Source organism: Castor canadensis, chromosome 17 (assembly GCF_047511655.1).
Source record: "Castor canadensis chromosome 17, mCasCan1.hap1v2, whole genome shotgun sequence".
NCBI classification, from domain to species: Eukaryota; Metazoa; Chordata; class Mammalia; order Rodentia; family Castoridae; genus Castor; species Castor canadensis.
Window position 1 is genome coordinate 51109863 of NC_133402.1, and position 25720 is coordinate 51135582.

Genomic DNA, 25720 nt, shown 5'->3' on the forward strand with positions numbered 1-25720 from the left:
GAAGATGAGGTTTAGAGAAGTACTTCTTACAAACTGACACATAAAAGGCCCAATATTTGAGTAAATAAAAGAAACTATCTCATTCAAGTTTTTTCTATTCTCATAATCCCTTCTATATTTACCAAACCATACTTCCTGATTTAGCACTTCATTATATTCTGTTTTGTACTACTCAGTATTGCTGTTTATCTGTTAGGCTTAATTGCTTTCCCAGATGATTATCTCCTTAATAATAGTGGCTCTCTACTTTAGGCTCTGTGTTGCTGGATATCCTAGTATAGTGAAAAAGTTGAGGGTAGGATATGATAATGAAGTGCCAGTGGCTCACTCCTGCAATCCTAGCTACTCAGAAGGCAGAGACTAGGAGGATCTTGGTTTGAAGCCAGCCCGGGCAAATAGTTCATGAGACCCTATCTCAAAAAAACCCATCACAAAAAAGGGCTGGTGGAGTGGCTCAAGGTGAAGGCCCAAGTTCAAGTCCCAGTACCACAAGAAAAAAAAAAAAAAGTTGTATATGAAAACCACCTTCATTATTCATACCTAGTAAGGATAGGTACCATGTCTTGCCCACTGCCATGTTCCTTTTCCCACTGCTCCAGTAAGGTAGTTAGCTCGGCTTTGGAGTCCACATGTACTGCTACTGTAGTCATGACTTGGCCTAAGGAAGCCAAAACATCAACAATAATAATAAATGAACACAATAAACATGGCAAACATTCCACAAAAAAGTGAAGAGGGGTTAGAAAAGGAATGAGCAACTCAGGGAAATAATTTCAAAAGACAAATTGAACTCTTGGGCCCTTCAGATAATTTTATTTATGGTATAGTAAGAAACCTTCCAAACTCCTATCAAGTATAATGAAAAAGTCCTTTGACCTCTCTCAGTCTATTTCCTCAACTGTCAAAACAGGCAGGGAGCTGGACATCAGTGGCTCATGCCTGTAATCCTAGCTACTCAGGAGGCAGAGAGGGAGGATCGTGGTTCAAAGCCAACCCGAGCAAATAGTTCAAGAGACCTAATCTCAAAATAACCCATCACAAAAAAAGGGCTGGTGGAGTAGCTCAAGGCGCAGGCCCTGAGTTCAAACTCCAATACCAAAAAAAAAAAACAAAAACAAAAACAGGAAACTGGATCAAAATGGGTTTTTTTTTTTTTTTTTTTGAGATCTTGATATGTAGACTAGACTGGCCTCAACTCTCACTACATAATCCAGTTTGGCCTCCAATTCATGATCCTCCTGCCTTAGTCTTCCAAGTGATGAGATTACAGGCATGTGCCACTAGGCCCATGAGTTTCTTACCCTATCTAAATATCCCACTGAGGATCAGACAAAAGCTATGATTCCTTTCTCTATATATCAGTGGTAGAACACTAGCATTCATGAGACCCTACATTTTATTCTAGCACCAGCAAACAAAAAGTATGTATAACTAATATATATAACACACAACTATTATTATAACAATAACACAAGTCTAGATCCAAAACTACTTTGCAGCTATATTTTTTAATACAAAAACATGACAAGCACTACTCCCCAAAATTTTCTGCTCGTTAGTCTTTGGAGGAAAGTTCTATGAAAAACAAATGGCACATTCCTGTTAACTCTGATCAAAAAGCTAAGAAGTGAAGTGGGTATTGTTTCCACAGCATGGAAGTTGGGAAGGAATACTATAAACCCAAATATCCTTCAGGCCTCCTAACCTCCCTCACGGCTGATTTCCTAGAAATAAAAAGAAGCTAGAAAATAGGTGAAAGTTCCCAGGTTGAAGCCAGGCACCAATGGCTCATGCCTGTAATCCTAACTACTTGAGAGGCAGGGATCAGGAGGATCGTGGTTTGAAGCTAGTCAGGCAAATAGTTTTGAGACCCTATCTCAAAAAAACCCTTCACAAAAAAAGGGCTGGTGGAGTGGCACAAGGTGAACACCTTGAATTCAAACCCCAGTACCACAAAAAATATATATATTTATTTAATTATCAACTAGGAACTTCTCACAAGGTAAAGGACATTATAAAAAACCTAAAATTTGGCCGAGCATTGGTGGCTCATGCCTGTAATTCTAGCTACTCAAATAGTTCGTGAGACCCTATCTTGAAAAAAAACCCATCACAAAAAAAGGGCTAGCGGTAAAGCTCTAGGTTGAGTCCTGAGTTTAAGCCCCAGTACCAAAAAATCAAACAAACAAACAAAAAAACCCTAAAACTAGCATACTCAATGGTGAAAGACTGAAATCTTTCCCCTTAAAATTAAAAGCAAGTCAAGTATGCTCACTTTTGAAACTTCTATTAAGCACTTCTCTGGAATTCTAGCCAGAGCAGTTAGGCAAGAAAAAAGAAGAAAAGTCATTCAAGCTGGAAAGAAGAAGTATCTTTAACTGCAAATAAAATCCTATATTCAGAAAATCTTTAAGAATCAACAGTAAAAAGTTAATAAGCAAATTCAACAAAGTTGTCAAGTAATTAATTGTACTGCTGTATGCTAGCAATGAACAATGAGAAACCGAAATAAGTTTTTGTTGTTTGTTTTTCAGACAGGGTCTAACTACATAGGCTCAGGCTGGCCTGAGAGTCACTATGTAGTTCAGGTTGTCCTTGAAGTCCTGATCCTCCTTCCTCATCTTTCCAAGCTCTGGAATTATAGGAAGGCACCATGACACCTGGCTAGAAAGGGAAATTTTTAAAAAGAAAAAATTTCTTGACTGGCTAAGGTGGTTTGTGCACCTGTAATCCCAGCTACTTGAAGATTGGAGATTGGGAGGATCAAAGTTTGAGGCCAGCTCAGGCAAAAAGGTAGAGACTCCTTCTCAACCAACAAGCCAAACCTGGTGGTACAAACCTATGAGCCCAGCTATGTGTAGATAGGAGGATCTCAGTCCAGGCCAGCCCAGGCAAAAATGCAAGACCCTATCTCTAAAAACATAAGACCCTATCTCAAAAATAGCCAAGCCAAGAGGGCTGGGGGCCAAGCCAAGAGGGCTGGGGGCACAGCCCAAATGATACAGCACCTGTCTAGCAAGTGAGAGGCCCTGAGTTTAAATCCCAAAACCACCAAAAAAAAAAAAAGCATCAAAAATTAAAGATAGCCTAAATAACTGGAAAGACATTTTGTGTTCATGTATTAGAAGACTTAATATTACAATGGTAGTACTTTCCAAAGTGGTCTACAAATTCAATGGACTCCTTACTGAAATTCCAATAACCTTTTTTTGTATAGATACAAACTAGGGCTGAGGATGTAGCTTAGTGATAAGAGTGCCCGCCTTGGACTGGCAGATTGGTTCAAGTGGTAGAGCACCTGCCTACTAAGCGTGAAGCCCTGAGTTAAAACCCCAGTACCACAAAAAAAAAAAAAAAAAAAAAAAAAAAGGAAGAGTGTTTATCTAGCATGGGCAAGGCCCTGGGTTCAATCCTCAGTGCCACAAAAATAATAAAATTCATATGTAATTCTAAGGGACTTCAAATAACCACAACCACCTTGGGAAAACAGGCAAAGTTGGAAAATGTACACTTCTGATTTCAAAACTTACATCAAAGCTAATCAAAACAGCTGGCGGAGTGGCTCAAGTGGTAGAACACCAGCCTAGCAAGTGCAAGGCCCTGAGTTCAAACTCCAGTGCTGCCAAAAAAAAAAAAAAAAACTTTGATACTGGTATCAGAGTTTTTGTTTATTATCGACATATAGACAAATACAATAGAATTAGCAGGTGCCGGTGACTCATGCCTGTAAACCTAGCTACTCAGGAGACAGAAATCAGGAGGATTGAGGTTAGAGGGCAGCCCAGTCAAAAAAAAAAAAAGAAAAAGCACAACGTGATCTCAAAAATACCCAACACACTAAAAAAGGGCTAACAGGGTAGCTCACAGGATAGAGCACATGCCTAGCAAGTGTGAGACTGTGAGTTCAAACCCCAGTAACATCAAATACATATATACAGAATCCAGAAATAAGCCCTCATACTATACTTAACCAATTGTCACCACAGGTACCAAGACCCATAAAGAAAATAAAGGATTTTAAACAAGTAGTGCTGAGACAATCAGATATCCCCATGAGAAGTTAGATCTTTGTCTCACATCATAAGCGAAAATTAACTCAAAATGAATCAAAGATCTAAATGTTAAAAGCTTAAACTACTAGGGGGAGGGAGGATAAGGGAGAATGATGTAGGCAATGATTTCAAGTATGATATATTTTAAGAACTTCTGTAAATGTCACAATGTAACCCCAGTAATTTTTTTTTAAAGGCTTAAGGTATAAAACTCTTAGAATTAAACATTCTTAGTTATAAAATGAAAAGCATAAACACTGAAGTATGGTGGTGCATGCCTATAATCACAGCACCTGAAAGGCTCAGGTAGAAGGCTGAGGCAGGAGGACTGAAAGTTCAAGACCAGCCTGGACTACGTAACAAGTTCAAGACCAACCAGGGCTACATGGAAAGATCCTGTCACTAAGAAAAAAAAAAAAGAACGTGAAGTAAGGAAAGCATAGAAATAGTCACAACTTATTTATATGAAACACTGAAACCCATACACTACACAAAGCTGGGCAGTGACTGCCAGAAGTAAGGGGCAGTAGGAAATGGGAAGTGATTGCTAGAGCACAGTTGGTCTTGAAACTAGAAAGCGATAGTTGCACCATATTGTGCATTCTCCTATTTTGCCTACTTTTCCAAAGAGGCGATGGTTGTACCACATCATCAATCTACTAAATGCCAATGAATTGTACACTTTAAAATGAACACTTTACTAGCAAGTGCAAAGCCCTGAGTTCAAACCCATACCACAAAAAAAAAAAAACCTTATACTTTAATGTAAATATAGAAGTATATTATGTATGTTTTCACATATGGACAGAGATCTAGCATGCACAGAGATTCTATTTATGCCTCTCTTGTAGCTGGGGTAACAGGTGAGTGTCACCATGCTCAACCCTTTTATGGGCTGAAAGGCAGTTGCCCAGGCTGGCCTCAAAATGAAATCCTCCCGATCTCCACCTCCTGAGTAGCTAGGTACAAGCATGAACTACCTTACCCAGCTACAATCTTTTTAATGGGAAAAAAATAACCCAGGAAGGAATGTAACTTAGTTAACTTAAGCAATCAGTCAATCTCTCTCTCTCCCTCTCCAACACTGGTACTGCAATCAAACCTAGGGCCTTGCTCATGGTGCTAGGCAAGAGCTCTACCACTGAAATACATCAGTCCTTGGTTTTATCAGACAGGGTCTCATAGGTAGCTTAGGCTGGCCTTGAACTTACTAGGTAACCAAGGTTGACCTCAAACTGGAGTTCCTCCTCCCAAATACTGGGAGTTCAGGCATGTAGCACCACTCCCAATACTTTTAACATATTATTTTCAAAGTTCACCAACATCCTTGAACAATTTAAACAAAATACTTTTAAGGGTATTAAAACACTGTAACTGGGCTAAAGGTGTAGCTCAAGCAGTAGAGCACCTGCTGTGCAAGTGCTAAGCCCTTAGCTCAAACCCCATTGGTGGGGAGGGACCACTAAAATTTTAGAGTTCAGCTTAGAATAGTTCTGGTATCATTTTCAGAACTTACCATTAATCTGTGCTTGAAAAACTTTGGGAATAACCACTTGCCCAAGAAAAATATAAATTTAAGACTAAAATACTATCAATGCGAATTCATTTCACTATAAATGAAATGTAAAAAATACAGTCATTTTATTCTGCACAAGACAGTGAGGCTGTGTTATTCAATTTGCCATGTTTTGGTTTTTTTGGTTTTGGGAAGGTTTTTTGGTGAGACTAGGGTTTGAACTCAGGACTTCTAGCTTGCAAAGCAGATGCATTACTGCTTGAGCCACACCTCCAGTCCATTTTAGTCTGATTATTTTTGGAAATGGGACCTAGTGAACTATTTGCCTGGGCTGGCCCTGAATGGTTATCCTCCCAATCTCAGCCTGCCAAGTAGCTAGGATTATAGGCATGAGTCACCAATACCCAGCTTGATTTTTAATTTTTGGGTTTCTTCGTGTGTGTGTGTGTGTGTGTTGAAGTTTGAATCCAGAGCATCTGAGCTACATCTCCAAATCACCAACTCACCATGTTTTACGAAAGTTCTTTAAGTGGTATGCAGAAATTCTCATCTGTGCAATGACACAAGGACTACCAATGAGGGAATATCCAGAATGTGGCAGATATTGAGCTAAGTAATTTACATATATTCTTTGGAGTTTTTATAAACAATTTGTCCCCCCTTTTGGGGGGGGCAGTACTGGGGTCTGACTTAGGGCTTCACACTTGCTAGACAGGTAGCTTTACCACCTGAGTCACTCCATCTTTTTTTTTTTTTTTTTTAAACAGACGAGGAAACAAACTCAGAATGATCCCCAAGACCAAGCAACTGATACATTATAGAAAAAGGTTTAAGAATTCAAATCCCAACTCTGCTGACGTATCTGTGAGATCTTGGCTGTTTAACAGAAGGAAGAAAGGAAGGTCAGTCTTAATTTCCTTATCTGTAAAATGGGAAAATGGAAACAGTTATTGTGGGCTAAACAATCTGTCTAAGCCAGACTTGGTGGCAAGACCTGTAATCCCAGCACTCAGGAGGCAGAGGCAAGAGGATCTCAACTTCAATGAGAAACACAATGAGACCCTATCTCAAAAACAAAAAATAAATGATACTGCCTATACAATGAAGCATAAAACCTTAAGACATGTATTCAAATAAACAGAATTTCCTTATCCCAAAGAATATGAGCCAAGCCAAGATGGCTCACATCTGTAATCCTAGCTACTCAGGAGGCAGAGATCAGGACCACAGAAGTTCAAAGCCAGCATGGGCAAATAGTTCACAAGACTACCCACCACAAAAAAAGAGCTAGGGGAGTGGCTCAAGGTATAGGCCCTGAGTTCAAACCCCAGTACCACAAAAAAAGAAAAAAAAAAAAAGAGTATGTGCCAAAGGGGCAATGTGCCTACACCTTCAAGTGATTCCACAATACATACTACACGTATAAGTATAGGAAAATAATAATTGTCAAAACTAAAAAGATAACCATGTTCATTTCATGATTATTTTACCTTTCCTATTGAAAAGTATGAAAATTTTCATAATAAAAAGTTGGGAGGGGCTGGGGATGTAGCTCAGTAGTGTAGCAACCATAATCAGAAGCCCCGGGATCTACCCCCAACACGAAAGAAAGAAATGGGAAGAGAAAAGAAAGAGAATGAGAAAAGAGAAAAAAAGGAGTTGAGAAGCTATTTCTAATTTGGACCAACTCTCAAATATATTGTTGTCAAGTGAGAAAAGCAAAGTGTAAGACTTTGTGTATAACATACTACCTACTGTTAATTTAAAAGGCTGTGCAGTAGCTGAGTGCCCATGGCTCACGCCTATAATCTTAGCTAATCAGGAGGATCACAGTTCAAAGCCAGCCCAGGCATACAGTTCCCAAGACCCTATCTCAAAAATACCCTTCACACAAAAGGGCTGGTGGAGGGGTTCCAGGTGTAGGCCCTGAGTTCAAACCCCAGTACTGAGAAAAAAAAAAGTTGCAAGGTGTAATGGTACACTTCTGTAATCCCAGCATTGAGGAGACTGGGAGGCTGAGCTATATCAAGATTCAGTTGCTGGGGGGTAGGGAGGGGGCCAGGCCCTGGTGGGTCATGCCTAATCCTAGCTCAGGAGGATCACAGCTAAAGGCCAGTGGGGGCAAATAGTTAGAGACCCTACCTCAAAAACACCCAACACAAAAAAGAGCTGGCAGAGAGGTTCAAGTAGTAGCGTACCTGCCTAACAACTGGGTCCCTGAGTTCAAACCCCAGTGCTACAAAACAACAACAACAACAAAAGGATAAAGGTCCACAGAAAGGTTTGAATCCTCAATCATTTGTATTTAAAAAGGGAGAAAGGGTTGGGATGTAGCTCAGTGGTAGGACTTGTGCCCACATGAGAGATGGCCTAGGTCAATATTCAACGCCAGAAAAAAGAAAAAAAAAAGGAAATTCCAAGTTTAGACCTTCAAGTAAAAATGTTCTCAATACTTACTATGACATATAACAGCATGTATGACTTTACTGATTTCCACAACTAGCTCCTTTACAAAGACAGCACAACTGGTATTAAGCCAACTCCAATTACTTCAATTTAATATGTGCTTCATTTTACAAGATTCCTTCTCTATTAAGTTGAAAAACTGAACAACTAAGGTAAAACACTGTAGCAAACTATCCAAGAAATGTTGAGTTGATTTTCCTACATTCCCCCGAAAGTCTCTATTATGTCCCTAACATCCAAAAACATACCATCACTCAAAAAATGGGTAACGGAAGCCAGCACCGGTGGCTCACACCTGTAATCCTATCCACTCAAGAAGCAGAGATCAGGAGGATCCAGGTTCAAAGCCAGCATGGGCAAACAGTTTGAGAGACCCTATCTTGAAAAACCCCATCACAAAAAAGGAATGGCAGAGTGACTCAAGGTGTAGGTCCTGAGTTCAAGCCCCAGAACCACAAAAAAAAAAAAAAAAAAAAAAGAAAGAAATGGGAAATGGCCAGGCAAGAGTGGCTCACACTACTTGAAAGGCTGAGATTCAGAGCACCACAGTCCTAGGCCAGACCCATGAAATAGTTTGCAAGACCCCATCTTCAAAACAACCAGAGCAAAATGGACTGGAGATGTGCCTCAAGCAGTAGAGCACCTGCACTATAAACACAAAGCCTTGAGTTCAAACCCCAGTCCCACTAAAAAAACAATAATAATAATGGGTAATGAATAACTACCATAAATACAAAACACTAATCTTTTTTTTAACTCAGTGCTTCATACTTGCTAGGCAGGTGCTCTATTGGTCGAGCCACACCTCCAGCTGAAAAAAAAAAAATCCTGACATCATCAAACAGAAATATACTAAATTGTGGGCTAAGGGGTGTGGCTCAAGTGGAAGAGTATCTGCCCTTCAAGTGCAAAGCCGTGAGTTCAAACCGTCCACAAAAAAAAAAAAAGAAAGAAAAGACATATACTAAATTAATTCCTTGTTTTTTGTTTTGTGGTACTGAGGCCTGAACTCAGGTTCTGACGCTTGCTAGGCAGACGCTCTACCACTTGAGTAACTCCACCATACCTGTTTTAATTCCTTGTTAAAGAGGCTTAAAGGTAAACCAGTAAACTGGAAAAAAAATTCAGGACGACACTACCAATAAACCTCTCACTCTGTACATTAACTAAGCGTCTGGAACAGAAAGATGCTGGTAATATAAATAATTAAAACATGCAGACTAATAAAAAGACTTCGCCGGCAAGACACACTAAGGAAAAGCAGAGCAACATGACGTGGGCAAGAACGAGTCATTTGTGACTCAAAAAGAACTTCTATTAACACTCCAAACTACTTCCTCAACAAATGGAAAACTAGAGTGCTACCACTGCAAAAGGAGGAAGCAGATCGACACCGTCTAGGAAGAGAAGACGGAGTTAGGCAAACGACTCTGACGTCCCACTTGAAAACTACAACCCCCAGAAATAAGAGTCCCTGGAAGCGCGGCGGGCAATCTGAGATTTGACTCCGCGTTGCGGGACAAGCACACCTCTCTCTCCAGTCCCAACTCCACCGTAGCGGTAAGAAGAGTGGCCGGAGAGCTCCGCCCCCACGCCCGGTCCAAGAGCCAGGCGGGAGCAGGGAAAGGTGGCACGAGGCCGAGGGAGGGGAAAGCCCGCCCAGGTGACTGAGGCTAGAGGCGGAGACAATCCGGAAAGGGGTCCGCTGTACGGCAGGGAAGATGGAGCCCCCCAGAACGTACGGAACCAAGACTGGGAGGACTGAAAGAGTGACAAGAGAAACGAAAGGAGCCCCGCCTCCAGGTAGGGAAGGGCACACCCCTGCCCCCCACTCCGGGCGGAAGAGTTACTCTCGGGAAGCTTCTTTAAGAGACTGGAAGAACGTGGAGGCCCCGCCCCCAGGCCAGGTATCAAGAAGAGGAAAAGTCCTGTCAGGCCCAGGGCCCAGCCTCCCCAGTGGCCGGGCCCGCCCCCTCCCCGCCGGCGGCCCAAGCAGGTGCCGCCCCTCCCCCAGTCCAGCGCCCACTCTCCCGCCCCGCCAGCCTTGCTCCCTGCCTCCTCTCGCCCCTCCCAGAGAACCGTCCCCCTCCTTTCCCCACTTACCTTCCCAGGCGGCTCCGCCGCGTCCCCTGACCCCGCCAGCGGCCACAGTTCACACACACCGCCTCAGGTCCCGCACTCACACTCCCTCACTCACACACACAGCGCGACCACGGCTCCAGAGCGTCCCACATATTATGCGTCACTCGCGTGTACGTGCGACGCGCGCGCGCGCACCGAATTGGCGCCGGGATCTCGAGCAGGGGACGAGAGGGAAACGCCAGCGGAGGAAAATCGAAGAGTCCCAGGGATGCCTGGGAAATGAAGTTCCGCGTCTAGGGGCGGGGTCCACCAGTACTGGTTGGTTCATAAGCAATTCATCCCCGCATTGCCTTCTGGGATTCGTAGTTTTTTGTATTAAACGTGAACTGCTGTGTACTCATTGGCTGCTTCGGAAGGAGGAAACGAAAAGTGAGGAACTCGATCCGGGCCATAACTGCCTGATACTTCAGTACTTTATTCTCCGCTGTGTCAGTGAAGAGATTTTTGTGGCGTTTTCCTATTAGTCACATCATCCCCAGACTATACCAGGATCAAAGAAAGTATTTCCCCAAAACATATCAGAAATAACATTACTCATTAAATGGAAGTCATTGATCTTTCTACTCAAGACATAGTCTGAAGAATCAATACATATTTATTGCCAAATATTACATATGAGGCAGAGAAATTAAAAATAGCCTATAGATGAAGGCAGGGTTGACCTCAGAGGTCATTTAATTTTTTTCTTTTTACAGTGGAAAAAGTGAGGTCAGAATGAATGACTTGCCAAATTCACCAACCAATGAGCAGCAGAATCAGAAGACTCTGACTGACCAGAAATCCTTTAGGGAGGGGGTATTGAAGATAAACATAACATCACAGTGGAGCAGAATCTCCACAAAAAACTTATCCATCCTTCAAGGCCTGATGCAACTCATTATCTGTCTTGGAGTCCTGAGCAAATTGCTGTGCATTTCCATGGAATTCTCACAGCCAATAATTTCACAGGGAAAACACAAGACACAGCGAACCTGCTACCATGATCAGATTCCACAAGCTAGTTAGAAACCTGGATGCTGGTTCTCTTGATTCCATTGATCATGGGATTTCACTGTCCTCTTTCCAGAAGAACTGCCTTCTTCACTTAAATGTGTAGTTTAGACTAGCATAGCAGCTGCTCAAGGTATAGTTTTTGGTTTTTTGTTGTTTTTGTTTTTTGTTTGACAGTACTGGGGCTTGAACTCAGGGCCTCATGCTTGCTAGGCAGGTGCTCTACCATTTGAGCCACTTTTAACAGCCCATTTTTGTGTTGGGCATTTTCAAGATAGGGTCTCTAGAACTATTTGCCCAGACTGGCCTTGAACTGGGATCTTCCTAGTATCTGCCTCTTGAGCAGCTAGGATTACAGGTTTAATTCACCTGCACCTGGCAAGGCATAGATTCTAGAATGTGTAATGACAGTACCACAGATGTGTTGCCTTTCTGCAATCCCTTCTCTCACGCGCACAGCTCCCTGTGCTTCTGGAATTTTGACTAAAGCAGTCAATGTCATTTAGTTGTACTTTACAGCAAACCTGGCTCTGACCCAAATATTTTTATCCATCCTCTCCCAAATTAATCACCCCACAGGGTAGGTATGGCTAACCAACTTTACAGATGAGAAATAAAAATCCACAGAGTTGGATGAAAAAATGAAGCTCAAGCCAGGCATGGTGGTACACACCTGTAACCTCAGCACTAGGGAAGCTAAGGTGGAAGGATGGCTAATTCTAGGGCAGCCTGGGCTACAGAATGAGACCTGTCTTAAAAAAATGATAAGACACAAGGAGAGAGAGAGAAGAGAAGAGAAGAGAGAAGAGACCAGATTTATGAGTCTAGAAGGTAGAGGCTGGGCTCATAACATACCTACGCTTTTCTTTCAACACTATATCAGGCAACTTTCCTTCCATAACCTCTCTGGATCATGAATCCAAATTGCATAGGAATGGAGTACTTGAGCCTTAGATATCTTCCCTCTGTCTATGGTCTAGCCATCCACCTTGAAGTCAACCAATACTGACTTCACTGCCTGGAGTCCTGAAAGACAAAGCCCAACTCACCAGAGCAGGAATTAGTGCCTCAGCCTATCAGCAGATGGCACTGCTTCCCTTTGGAAACCCAGTCAGGGCCCTGGAGTGGTTGGGAGTAAGGGGCATCAAGGAGCAGTTTGGGAGAAATACAGGCCCAGGAGATTAGGGAAGCAAAACAAGGCCTACCAGCAACAGATCCCTCAAAAATCTCCACCCTGTAATTCCTGCAGCCCTCTACCCCTGCCAACACTCCCCAAACACACAACCAAAACTCCCAGGCACCCCAGGCCCCCACCCAGGGAAGGGGAGGGGAAAGCACCCAGACCTTCCCAGCTGCACACGCATTCCAAGTGTGCTCATTAGCACATTTCAAAAGGGTAGGCATTACCTACATGTGCCAGATATAGAGGCACACACATCTGTGCGTTAGGTACCAGTACTCACAGCCAACACTCACGTCTAAGCGTGCATAAACACAAAGCCATAGATAATCCAGGCCCACACGCCAAGCTTGGTTCTGGCACATGGGTTTGGACTCATAAGATTTCTTGGTCTCTTTTGTAAAATATCAACTCTGTCCTACCCTGTTCTACCTGGAACCCAAGAGAGACAACCTCTCTTCTGGGGTACCTAAGAAAGAAGAAGCTCCCATTTTAAAGGAAGGGAAGTTATACCTTCAGGGCTCCAAAGCAGCTGGGAAAGGACAAGAAGAACCAAGCCCTGGCCCCAGGACCAAGGGCTACATACTCTACCAACCCCTCTTCCAAGCATGTCCACCCTTTAGCATAAAAAATCCACAGCACCAAGCCTTCTGGGCCTCAAGCTGTACCTCCTTTCTTTCCCCTCTCCTCCCTACCCTTCTATGACCTTTCTCTCCTCACACCTCTTTCTAGGCTCACGTTACTCCGCTATATCCACCATGGTGCCACCCAACAAGTCCTTTGCTTTCTCTATAAATCTCTAGGGATGGGAAATGAGCCCCACATCCACTTGTGTGCTTCATTAGCTAAACAAGACTGCTACTGCAAGTGTCCGGGACTGTCACAGAAGCTACCTAGAATAGGAAGGGCTACCAGGTTCTGGAGATCCCAGCCTAGACAGAGAAAATCCCAGTCATTCAGCAGTTGGCCTGCCCTGCCTGGGGCCCCAAAAGTTCCCAAGAAAATGAGTAGTAGAGGGAACACAACCCCATTCCCCAAGAGGTGCACAATGTAACCACTCCTATCTGATTACACTACAACTCTCATTTTAACAGAAGAAAAAACTGAGGCTCTGAAAAGACAATAGTTTAAGCTCCCACCTTGTCCAGCCATCTAGTCTCCAGAAGTTGGTCCCCACTCCTTCTCCCACAAGCACAATTTCATTGAGTCCAGAGAGAAATGTGACAATCACCTTCATCTCTATCCAGATCCCAGGTACCAGGGTCCCAGCCAGAGAGAGGACAGTGAGGCAATATTTAGGACATTTACGCTAAAAATTAAAAATAATTATTGTTTATCTGACAGTCAAATTGAACTGATGATCCTATATTTTATCTGGCAACCCTACCTCAAAGCCACTGCTCAGCCAAAGACCCCAAGACTCCCTTCCTGTGGTCCTAAAGGTCTCACTTTACTCATCTGTAAAAATGGTAAGAAGCGAATCAGAGCCAGGCACTGGTGGCTCACGTCTATAATCCTAGCTACTTGGGAGGCAGAGATCAGGAGGATCGTGGTTTGAAGCAGCCCAGGCAAACAGTTTGACAGACCCTATCTCCAAAAATTCCCAACCAGAAAAGGGCTGACAGAGTGACCAAGTGTTAGAGCACTTAGCAAGTATTAGGCCCTGAGTTCAAACCTCAATATGGCAAAAAAAAAAAAACTCCCTTGTCCAAAATCTGATGATTAAGGTGATATCAGGTTCAAATTCTCCACTTTTGACAGTCTCTAACTCTATCACTAATGGTTAGGGATGAGAAAGTAGTTTCTTGCTGGGCACCAATGGCTCACGCCTATAGTCCTAGCTTACTCAGGAGGCAGAGATCAAGAGGATCACCATTCAAAGCCAGCCCTGGGCAAATAATTAGCAAGACCCTGTCTCAAAAAACTTATCACAAAAAAGGACTCAATCATTAAAACGGCCTGCCTTTCAAGTGTGAGGCCCTGAATTCAAACCCTACTGCCAAGAAAACAAAAAGAAAGAAAGAAAGTAGTGCCAGGCACTAATGGCTCACACCTGTAATCCTAGCCACTCAGGAGGCAGAGATCATGAAGATCAAGTTTCGAAGCCAGCCCAGGGAAATACTTCAAAAGACCCTATCTTGAAAATACCCAATACAAAAAAGGGCTGGTGGAGTAGCTCAAGTTGTAGGCCCTAAGTTCAAGCCCTAGTACTGCAAAAAAGAAAAAGAAAGTAGTTTCTTTCACTCTGTTGGAAAGAGTGTGGAGGAGTAGATGGTTCAGTCTGGCTTTGAACTTAAATAAACCTGGGTCCCAATACTAGTGCTCCTATTTATCAACTGTGGAACTCTGACTGAATTATATCATTTGTCTTGAACTTCAGTTTACCTGGCTGAAAAAAATGGGAATATCTCCTTTGCAGCACTGTTATGAGAATTAAATGTAAAGCACTTAACTTGGAGACCTGACATGCAGTAAGTTTGGTCTCTGGCTGTCCCTGTTAGAGTTCTTCAGGACCAGTGCCTTATCCCTAGTTGGTTTCTCTTTGACTCCATTACTGCCTGCTGGAGGAGCTCAGGCTCTTTGCACTTAAAAGAGAAACAAGCTCATACCAAAAACAAGCCTTACGCATGCTAGGCAAGCACTTATTTACCACTGAGCTACATCCCACCAAATAAGCCCCTTAAGCACCTGTTCTGTCCACTCTCTATCCCAGAAGAGAACTAAAAACTCAATAGAGAGTGAAGGCATGAGGGTCTTCTTTAGGCTTTCTCATGCCTGAAATGGCTGCATCTAATCAAGGATGAAGAGCAGTCAAGGTTAAGGAGCCCCTTGGATGTGAAACCAGACATGTTGTAAACAAACCCCAAACCAGCCCATCCACACTGCCTTCCTACTGGGATGAAGGCTTACCCAGAGCACACTCGCCTTCTTCCCAGGGATTCATTGGCAGAACAGTGATGTTGTAATCAAAGTAGGGGCCAAAGGAGATGGCCAGAGATAGTATATCATGGACCAACTTCACAGTTTGCAGGAACTGCAGAATGAAGAGGGCCAAACTCTACCTTCTAGGACCTCCCAATCCCTTCCTGTATGATCCCCCAGTGAGGCTGCCAGTTATCCCTGCCGACCCTTGGGGCCCTGCCCTTTCCAGAGGCCATGCTCCAAGCTGGAGGTTGGAGAACAGGTGCAGCAAAGGTTAGGAGTAATCATCTCCAGCTTCCTCTGTGAGGAAATAATAGGAGTCAACATCAGGGACTATCTGTACTGGCCTTACATCAGGGACTGTCTGTACTGGCCTTGCCTTCAAGGTCTTAGAAGTCCCTGGATTTTTGGCATTGCCTATTTGTAACTAGAAGTCATTCCCAAAAAATTCAGGGATCTCTGACATGACCCATTTGGAGGTACTCTGGGGACTGCTGGGCAGACTCTGATACAAACTCAGGTCAGATAAAGATTCCACTGTACCAGTGATTTCATTTTGAAAGGACCTAGAGAAGAACAGCTTTGTCTAATGAGAGAAGGCTTATCTGACACTACCCCCTCCTTGCTCAGTTCAGAGACCAACCACCATCACCTCCAATAACCACCTCCTACCCCTCTACAAACCTGACTGCATGGGCCTGGACCCCTGACATGTTGCCAGATATAGCCTGGAGCATCTACTTAGACCTGGAAGCCAAAGCCAAATCAAAGAGGGGCACTTTTCTTGGACTGGAGGTATGGCTCAAGCAGTAGAGTGTTAGCTTTGCAAGTATGAAACCCTGAGTTCAAACCCCAGGCCCACCGAAAGAAAAGAAAGAAGGAAAAACAGAGAGAGAGAAGAGACATTTCTAGGTGCAGAGAGTATCTTGGGCTCTTACCGTGGGACAGCTCTTTCTCATTCCCTTAGAGGTGGGGTATATCTCTATGAAAAATCACATGATGTTTCTGGGGGGAGCCCCCTCTGCCAAGCTCCTGCTTTACCAGGCCAACACTTGTCACAAGATAGATTTTTGTGAAGTCACAAAGCTGGCTGCCTCGTCCCAGGGTCAGAGGTAAAGACAATCAGGGACTTGAGGGAATGACTTGTTGAGAGGGAGGACTTCAGAAGCTGCTGGGCTCCAGTGGCTCACACCTGTAATCTTAGCTACTCAGGAGGCAGAGATCAGGAGGATTGTGGTTGGAAGCCAGCCCAAGGCAAATCAGCCCGAAGGAAATAGTTCAACAACAACAACAACAAAACCCTAATACAAACAGGGCTGGAGGAGTGGCTCAAGTGGTAGAGCAGCTGCCTAGCAAGTGTGAGGCCCTGAGCACAAACTCTAGTTCCACAAAAAAAAAAAAAAAAGAAAGAAGGAATAGAAAAGACATTAGACATTAGACATTAGAAGCGACCTTTGGATTCGGAGAGGAGAGTGGGGCCTGAAGGGACTCATTGGACTTACCTCAGGTTATAGTAAGTGTGACCTGGGGATGAGGAATTTCTCAGGTCTCAGTCATTGCCAAAAGGTTAGAACTGCTGGGGCCTGGGGTTATGGTCCTTAGCTGTGTTCCTATCTCTTGAGACTCCCTGGGGAGACCCTTGCCCTGAACTGAGTATCTATAAGGGTCATGATCACTGATATTTTTGATGCTCCATGGAAGAGTTGTTAAAACCCCAAGCCAGGACCAGATTGTCCCCTCAATGCAATCCATCTGTGATTATCCATTTGAATATTCTGTCTGCTTCCTGGGCATGCACGTTCTACCAAATTCTACATTAAAAAACAACCCCAGTGGCCTTGGATGGCTCTACCTGTTGGTCTGCTCAGAGGAAGAAGAATGTCAGGAGAAGAAACCAGAGCCCAGTGCTGACTCTCTCCAAAGCAGAGATTCCCACCAGAGCCAACCCAGGGGAGAAAACAAAAGGGAAGAGAAAGCTCAAAGAGTGTGGAAAAGCAGTCACTTCCATAGAAGGTCACACTTTGGACGTGAGGGATGGAGACAGTCACTTGATGGAAGCCTTTTTTCAAAAGCAAATGAACTAGCCAGACACCAGTGAGTTACGTCTATAGTCCTGTTACACGCGAGTCTGAGATCCGTAGGATAATGGTTCAAGGCCAGCCCTGGCAAATAGTTTGTGAGAACCCATCTCCAAAATAAACTCAGCAAGGGCCAGCAGAGTGGCTCAAGTGGTAGCAGCACCTGCATAGCAAGTGTGAGGCCCTGAGTTCAAACACCAGTGCTGCCAAAAAAAATAAAGAAATAGAGCAAAATGGACTGGAGGTATATCTCAAGCAGTAGAACACCTGCTTTACAACTGTGAAGCCCTGAGTACAAACCCCAAAAGAAAGAAAGAAAAAGAAAAAGAAAAAAAAACAAAACTATGCTTCAAGTTAGGATTCCTGAGCCTGGCTTGACACCTTGGCTTGATACCTTGTGTACCTTGTGTTGTACACAAGGTTGACCAGCATGTGCAACCCCAGCACATGGGTTGTCATCCCTTGCAGTGGCAGGGCAGCCTGGAACCCAGAAGCCTTGTGTCCTGATCTAGAGCCCTATCATTTCCCAAAACCTAAGAACAGACTGGAATATTCAGACTCTAGACCCAAGATAATAATAACAATGATAAATTATAATGACAATAATAATAATAATAGGACATGAACTATCACACAAAAAGGGCTGGTGGAGTGGCACAAGTGGTAGAGCACCTTCCTAACAAACATAAAGGCCTGAGTTAAAACCTCAGTGCTGCCAAAAAAGAAAAAAAAGCATAATGAAACTCACTAAATACTGTTTGAACTTAGAGCCTCACAATCGCTAGGCAGGTGCTCTTACCACTTGAGCCACTCCATCAGCCCCTCTAACTACTGTTTGAAAAGGAGGGGAAGGAGGAGAGGGATTAAGAGAGTGTGATAAAGGGGTGAGTTTGATTAAAGTACATCACATGCCTCTGTGGAAATATTACAATTTTTTGAAATATTACAATTACAAATTTGTATAATTACTTTACAACTAGAAAAAAAAAAGGGCAGACCGGAATCTTGAAGACTTTTGGCAACTGAGGCAGCACCCCACTGCCTCTAAGGGTCTGCAGATCTTGATCTTGATCTCAGTCATTCATTCTGTTGAAAGTAACTCCACATCATGTACCTCCTCCCAGGTCAAGGAGTTCTCTTGGCCATTCTGTCACTACATTGACACCATGCCTCCATGGAGGGCTTTTGCTATCTGCTCTGTGGTGTGCAGCAGGTGTACTGTGAAATGGGTCTGGCCTGAGGGAAAGAAGACTCCGTTGTATTCCCTACAAGTAGGGTTTTACTTGAGCTATGATTTCGAATTTTACACATTAGTATCATTTTGTCACAGACTTTTCTTTTTTATCCCAGTGAAATTTTGTTTAGTATTTCTTTTTTCTTTTTCTTTTTTTCCAGTACTGGGGTTTGAACTCAGGGCTTCCACTTTGAGCCATTCTACCAGTCTTTTTTTTTTTTTTTTTTTTTTGTGATGGGTTTTCTCAAGGTAAGGTCTCTGGAACTATTTGCCTGGGCTGGTTTAGAACTGTGATCCTCCTGATCTCTGCCTCCTGAGTAGCTAGGATTATAGGCTTGAACCACCAGTGCCCGACTTCATGTCATTGTTTCAAAAAAAATCTACATCTCACCAGGCTTATAATCCCAGATACTCAGGAGGCAGAGATCAGGAGAATTGAGGATCAAAGGCAGCCCCAGGGTAACAGAGTGGCTCAACTGGTAAAGCTGCCTGCCTAGTGAGCATGAGGCCCTGAGTTCAAACCCCAGCACCACTAGAAAAAGGAGTCTGGATCTTACATATGAAAGAAAACTTGTAATATTGATATTGATCTTTCAGAGTCTGGCTTCTTTCACTTAATGTGATGATCTTCAGTTTCATACATTTTCTTAAAAACATGATTTTGTTCTTGTTTATGGCTGAATAATCCTCTCTTGGGCTGGCAGAGTGGCTCAAGTGGTTAGAGCACCTGCTTAGCAAGCATGAGGCCCTGAGTTCAAACCCCAGTGCAGCCAAAAAAAAACCAGAAAACAAACAAACTAATCATCTTTTGATGGGCAGTGAGGCCAATTCCAAAACTTGGCAATTGTGAACACTACCACAACAAACATGGGTATGTAGGTATCGCTCCTTGTTTTTCACATGAAAGCCTTAAACTACGAAAGACAGAACAATTTTTCCCAGGCCACACATCGCTTCACCCAGGCTGCTTCAAATTATAACCACCTTTCTGTGTTGAGTTCACCCTTTTCTCATCCAGCAAGACTACTACAAGTAAGCCAGGCAAGGTAGCTCATTCCTACATAATCTTAGGTGCTTGAAAAGCAAAGGTTTGAAGGATCACGGTTCAAAGCCAGCCTGGGCAAAAAATTTTGAGGACCGCCCCCCTCCCCAGTCTCAACCAATAAACACAAGGCGTGATGGCATTTGCCTGTCATCCCAGCTACATGGAAGTGTAAATAGGAGAATCTCAGTGTATTTAAAACATAATTAGAAATGAAAAAAATTTAAAAATTAAAAAAAAATAACTAAATGGAAAAATGAGACCATTCTAAGAATGGGTGAATTTAACTATAATGCATTGTAAGAACTTTTGGAAATGTCACAATGTACCCCCAGTACAATAATAATAATAATAAAACATAACTAAAATTTTTAAAAAGCTGGGGGCGTGCTCAAGTGCTGCCTAGCAAGCACAAGACCCTGAGTTCAAACTCCAGTATTGCCAAAAAGAACAAAAGATTAGCCAGATGCCAGTGGCTCATGCCTGTAATCCCAACTACTCAGGAGCAGAGATCAGGAGGATCACAGTTCAAAGCCAGCCCAGGGAAATGGTTCGTCAAGACTCTATCTGGAAAAAACCCTTTGAACTCAAGGTATAGGCCCTGAGTTCAAGTCCCAGTAACTGGAAAAAAAAAAGCAGAAGATGCCATTTACCACCTGGGCTTGGGATCTGAGGCAGGGAAGAGAGATATTAGGTTTTCTTTTTTTCTTTCTTTTTTTTTTTTGGCTGTACTGGGGTTTGAACTCAGGGCCTCACACTTCCTATGCAGGCACTCTACCAGTGAGCCACTCCACCAGCCCTTAGGTTTTCCATATAAGCTTTTTTCTACTCTGACTTTTAAATAATTAAGTATGTACTACTTTACTTTTAAAAAAATATTTTCTTTTTTTTTTCCTTTTTCTTTTATTATTCATATGTGCATACAAGGCTTGGTTCATTTCTCCCCCCTGCCCCTACCCCTCCCTTACCACCCATTAAAAAAATATTTTCTTTTTTTTTTTTACCATTTCCAACCCTTTATTGGGGCTCTGTCGGCCCCAAATAAATATAATACATTAAACCAGAGCTGAGGGATTCATGCACCCCAGAAGGTGCCCCCCCAAACCCCAGCCAAGCAAAATAAGTTAGTGGAAGGCTGCTAAAGCCCAGGCCAGCCCCCGGGCTGGACAGGCGATGGCAACTGGACTCGCACACGCTGTTCTAAAGTGCATCTCGCTTCTGTGGTCCCCACATCTGTGTGGCCCCTGGTCAGGCCACTGGGAAGGGTGGGCGGGAGGTTCCCGGCGCTCACACCGTGCCAGCAGTGGCCGCCGGAGTTCTGTGTGTCCAGTACTGGGGTTTGAACTCAGGGCCTCATGATTGCTAGGCAGGTACTCTACTACTTGAGCCACTCTGCCAACCTGAGCATGTTGAGCATGCGCTACTTTGATGAAAATAAAACACCTGTAATTCCAGCATTCAGGAGGCTGAGGCAGGACGATTGTCAATCACATGCCAGCCTGGGCTACATAAAGAAACCCAAAAAAATGAAAAGAAAGAAATATGGTATTGAAGAGTAAAACTAGAGCTGGGCTCCAGTTGTTCACACTGTAATCCTAAAAACTCAGGAGGCAGAGATTAGGATGATTGTGGTTTGAGGCCAGTCTGGGCAAATAGTTCAAGAGACCCTATGTCAAAAAAACCTATAACATAAAAGGGCTGGTGGAGTGGCTCAAAGTGCAGGCCCTGAGTTCAAGCCCCAGTACCGCAAAAAAAAGAAAAAGAAAAAAAAAAGAGAGACATGAGTTGAGTACCCAGGCAGCACCCCAAGGACTGCTTGTTCTATGGCATTCCCTTACCCAGGCCTTTGGCAGCCTAATTATGGCCACTTTCCAGAGGGGCTGGAAAAGCCTGGTGACCTCCACTGGCTCTGTTGGGACACTTTTCCTGGTGAGGGATAAGGAAGCATCCTGGCCTCGTTAGATGCCTGGGATTAGAGGGGTTTTTGTTTGTTTGTTTGGCAGTATGAGGTTTGAACACAGTGCTTCATGCTTTCTAGGCAGGCACTCTGCCACTTGAGCCACTCCACCAGCCCTGGTACCTGGAATTAGGGTTGCTGGAGCAGGGACCCTGATTCCTTAGAAACTTGAGCAGGTTTCTCTCCCATCCACTGATATACCTCCTACTTTTCCCTCCTCACACTCATCTTTAATTTTTACAGCTTTTTTGGCTTGGTTCTCTGACCATGGCACACAAGTTTTGTGCTGCAGTCAAGATCAGACCTTTTCGTATTCTCCCTCCTCAGTCTCCTACACCCCTCTTTCTTCAGTCAAGAAGATAGGAGGGGTGGGAGAAGGGCTAGCCTGGAGATCTAAGACCTTCAGTATGGTGACTGGGTGCAATCTGGGTAGGTTTCCTGCAGGTAGTGAGTGTGAAGGGCAGGCTACAAAGGAGGGGAGAGAAATGGACGAAGGGAACTATGGGAAGAACCATGCTGTAATTTTCCTGTTTCTATTCATCTCCCTGTTCTGGGTATTCATTTATTTGTTCCTTCATTCATTCATTGAGCTCTATGCTGAGCAGGATACAGAGTCCTGACTCATGCTTACAGCCACACAAACAGCCATTCAGTCGGGTGCTGGTGGCTCACACCTGTAATCCTAGCTACTCAGAAGGCAGAGATCAGGAGGATCACTGTTGGATGCCAGCTTAGGCAAATATTTCATGAGACCCTATCTTTAAAAACCCCCTCACAAAAAAGGGCTGGTGGAGTGACTCAAGAGGTAAGAACATCTGCCTAGGAAGTGTGAGACCCTGAATTTAAACCCCAGGGCTGCCAAAATAGATAAATGATATTTAAGTTGTCTTAGACTTTCAGTATGACTTATAAGGTCCTGTTTAACCCTGGCCCTAGTCACATCTCCAACCTCATCTTTTTGTGTCTTACTCATGCAGATTCCACCTGTTGGCCTTTGCCTCTGCTGTTCTCTCTTTAGACTCCTCTTTTCTCTTTCACCCAACTCCTGTCCCTGCCCTGGCCTGCCTGCTGCCTTCTAGACTTTCACCCCTGTCTAGGTTGGGAGACTTCTGAGCCACTCCTGCCTCAGTCAGAGTCATTATGATTACATCTAAAATCTCCTTTAAGCAAAATATGAGGAGAAATGGGGTATTGTTTCAGACTCCACAGACAGGAATTCTAGTCCTTCCCTTCTTCCCTTTCTCTGGGACTCTCAGCCCAATTGCCCTCTGCCTGGTTGCTGCATGGCTCTTGGCTCTATGCATCTTTGAAATCTGGTTCTAAATCCTGGGATACAGAAGCCAATGGGTCCACCTGAAATCAGGTATTCTCTCTGAGTCAATCAGCTATTGGTAGGAGACTAAGACACATAACACAGGCATGGTCCCCAGGCCTCACCCCTGTGTAGGTAGACAGTTTTATACAGAGAAGGATGGGCTAAAAACCCCCCAAAGATGACTCCTGTACCTCTTCAGGGAGTATTTACTCTGTCCTTACTTCTTACAGTGATGGTAACTACCACTGGTCTAATGCTTGCTACTGATCTGCCTCCATGATATAAAACTCTATGGATAGAAGCCACATTTTAGAACTCTGTCCCCAGAACAAAAACAACAAAAATTCCTAATAAATATTTGTGGTGGGGCTGGGATGATGGTGCACACCTGTAAATTCTAGCCTTCAGGAAGATGAGACAGGAGCTACATAGCTTAGGTTACATAGTGAGACCCTATCTCAAAATTTTTTTTTGTTGGATGAGAGGGCCAAGAAGCCCAGAAAAAGGACTGGCCTTCAGGCTCATGGACGCATCACAGAAAAAGGTGACATTTGGGCTGGGCATTAGAGGGGAGTAGGTTTACTAGCTGGGAGGAGAGTTGTATCAAGAGGAAAAGGTGGCCTGAATTGATCCAATTACACTTTACAGAAACACATCAGGTGAGTGCTATAGGAGAAGGTAAGGCCTAGAAATGGGTGGAGAATGGTCCAATGGGGGAAGAGAGTCCTGAGAGTATCTTGTTATTGAGGCAGGGTCTCACTATGTATCTTAGGCTAGGGAGCTATATAGTAAGACCCTGCCTCAACCTCCTGAGGGCTGGGATTACCAGGGACCATCATGGCTGGCCTTAAGAGTATCTGAGCCAAATTGAGCTCCTATGGGTAGTTCTGTTCTCACAGGACTAAGGCTGTATTCTAATCATGTTTGTGTACTGTCTAGGAGCCCCAGGGACTATGACTTTTGTCTTTGTATAACAAATCCCCAGGCTCAGTTGAATAAACCAAATCCTCTCTTCTTTTTTCTTGTTTTGAGATCAATTTTTTTATTATTATTGTTGTGGGAATATTACATTGTTGAGGGAAAACTGAACCCTCTTCTGGCACAGGGGTGGGCAGTGGCAAAGCTAATATCCTCTGCAACGCATGCTCATTGAACCCAATACTCATTGTTCAAAAATGGGGGCTACTGAGATTGGCAGACCTGGTCTCATCTGGAGCAATTAGATGCAATCCCATTAAGAACAGATGATAACCAAGATAATTGCAAAACTGCAGCTGAGTCTGGGAAATCTCATCCCACCTTATGTAGAGGTAACACCCTCTTCTCTCTCATAGAAGATGGAGGAATTGCCTTAAAAGTGTGCAGATGCTGGCTAAAATTTCTCTGAACTAAATAAACTCATACATACATTTAACAGTTTTAAAGAATATTTGTAGCCATTCCTTCACTCCCTTTTTTTTCACCTCTGCATTTTTTTTCTTTTTTGTAGTACTGGGGCTTGAACTCAGGGCCTACACCGTGAGCCACCAGCCCTTTTTTTGTGAAGGGTTTTTTTTCAAGATAGGGTCTCCCAAACTATTTCCCTGTTCTTCTAGGTATTTGGAAGACTGAGATCAGTAGGATCCTGGTTTGAAGACAGCCAGGGCAAATAGTTCACAAAATCCCATCTCCAAAATAACCAAAGTAAAATGGGCTGGAAGTGTGCCTCAAGCGGTAGGGTATCTGCTTTGCAGTGCAAAGACCTGAATTTGAACCCTAGTCCCACCGTAAAAAGAAAAAAAAAACAGCCTGAGGTAAAATTCATATAACACAAAATTAACCATTTTAAATAAGCAACTCAGGACTCAGTGATAGAGCATTTGCCTACCATGTACAAGGCCCTGAGCTTAATTCTGCACCTACCCCCTCCCGAAAAAAAAAATCTTGGGCTGATGGAGTGGCTCAATTGGTAAGAGAACCTGCCTAGCAAGTGTGAGAAGTTCTGAATTTAAACCCCAGTGCTGCCAAAAAAAAAAAAAAAAAAAAAAAAAACCAACAACGGAAAAAAAACCCTGCTTTGTGCTGGTGGCTCACACTTGTAATCCTAGGTATTCAGGAGGCAGAGATCAGGAGGATTTCTGTTCAAAGCCAGCCTCTGCAAATAGTTCATGAGACCCTATCACAAAACAGGGGCTGGTGGAGTGGCTTGCAGTGTAGGCCTGAGTTTAAGCCCAGAACTGAAAAAAAAAAAATAAATAAAAGGGAATATGTTAAAAAAAAAACTCAACTTAGGAATTCAGTAGTATTTAGAATATTCATAATATTGTACAACGATAACCTCTACCTAGTGTCAAAATTTTCACATCCCCTAAATAAAATCCTGGAACCTCTATCTTTTCTCCCATACTCCGTAGCAACCACTAATTTCTGTTTCTGTGGACTTGTCTACTCTGGATATTTCATATAAATGGAATCCGAAAATATGTGACATTTTGTTTCAGGCTTCTTTCACTTAGCATATTGTCTGTCTTAAAGATTCGTCATGTTGCAGGATGTATTAATATTTAATTATTTTTTTTGCTAAATAATAGTCCACTCGTGTGGATATACTGTTACTGTTTATCTTGCATCTGTTGATGGACGCTTACACTACTTCCACATTTTGGCTGTTGTAAATAATGCTGCAATGTACATGGTATACAAGTATCTGTTTGTCTCTTCTTTCAATTCTTTTGGGTATACAACTAAGAATGATATTGCTAAGGCATATGGTAAATTTGGAGGAACTGCTAAATTGTTTTCCACAGTGGATGCACTGTTTTACATTCCCACATAAATAACACACAA

At 43.3% G+C, this 25720-nt stretch overlaps 1 protein-coding gene across 5 annotated transcripts in view; it reads right to left on the reverse strand.

Annotated features, from left to right (window-relative positions):
- The window catches only part of Dcaf1 (DDB1 and CUL4 associated factor 1), a 101247-nt gene that overhangs the window by 56725 nt on the left and 18802 nt on the right, over positions 1-25720 (reverse strand). For 2 of the 5 annotated variants that reach the window (XM_074059343.1, XM_074059344.1), the window contains one exon: positions 541-658. In XM_074059343.1, the coding sequence (XP_073915444.1) occupies positions 541-650 (110 nt within the window). In that variant the 5' untranslated portion in view covers positions 651-658. Of the gene's footprint in view, positions 1-540; positions 659-3530; positions 3626-10137; positions 10350-25720 lie in introns of those variants that run through there. The other 3 variants (XM_074059345.1, XM_020172790.2, XM_020172791.2) reach the window with 3 other exon arrangements.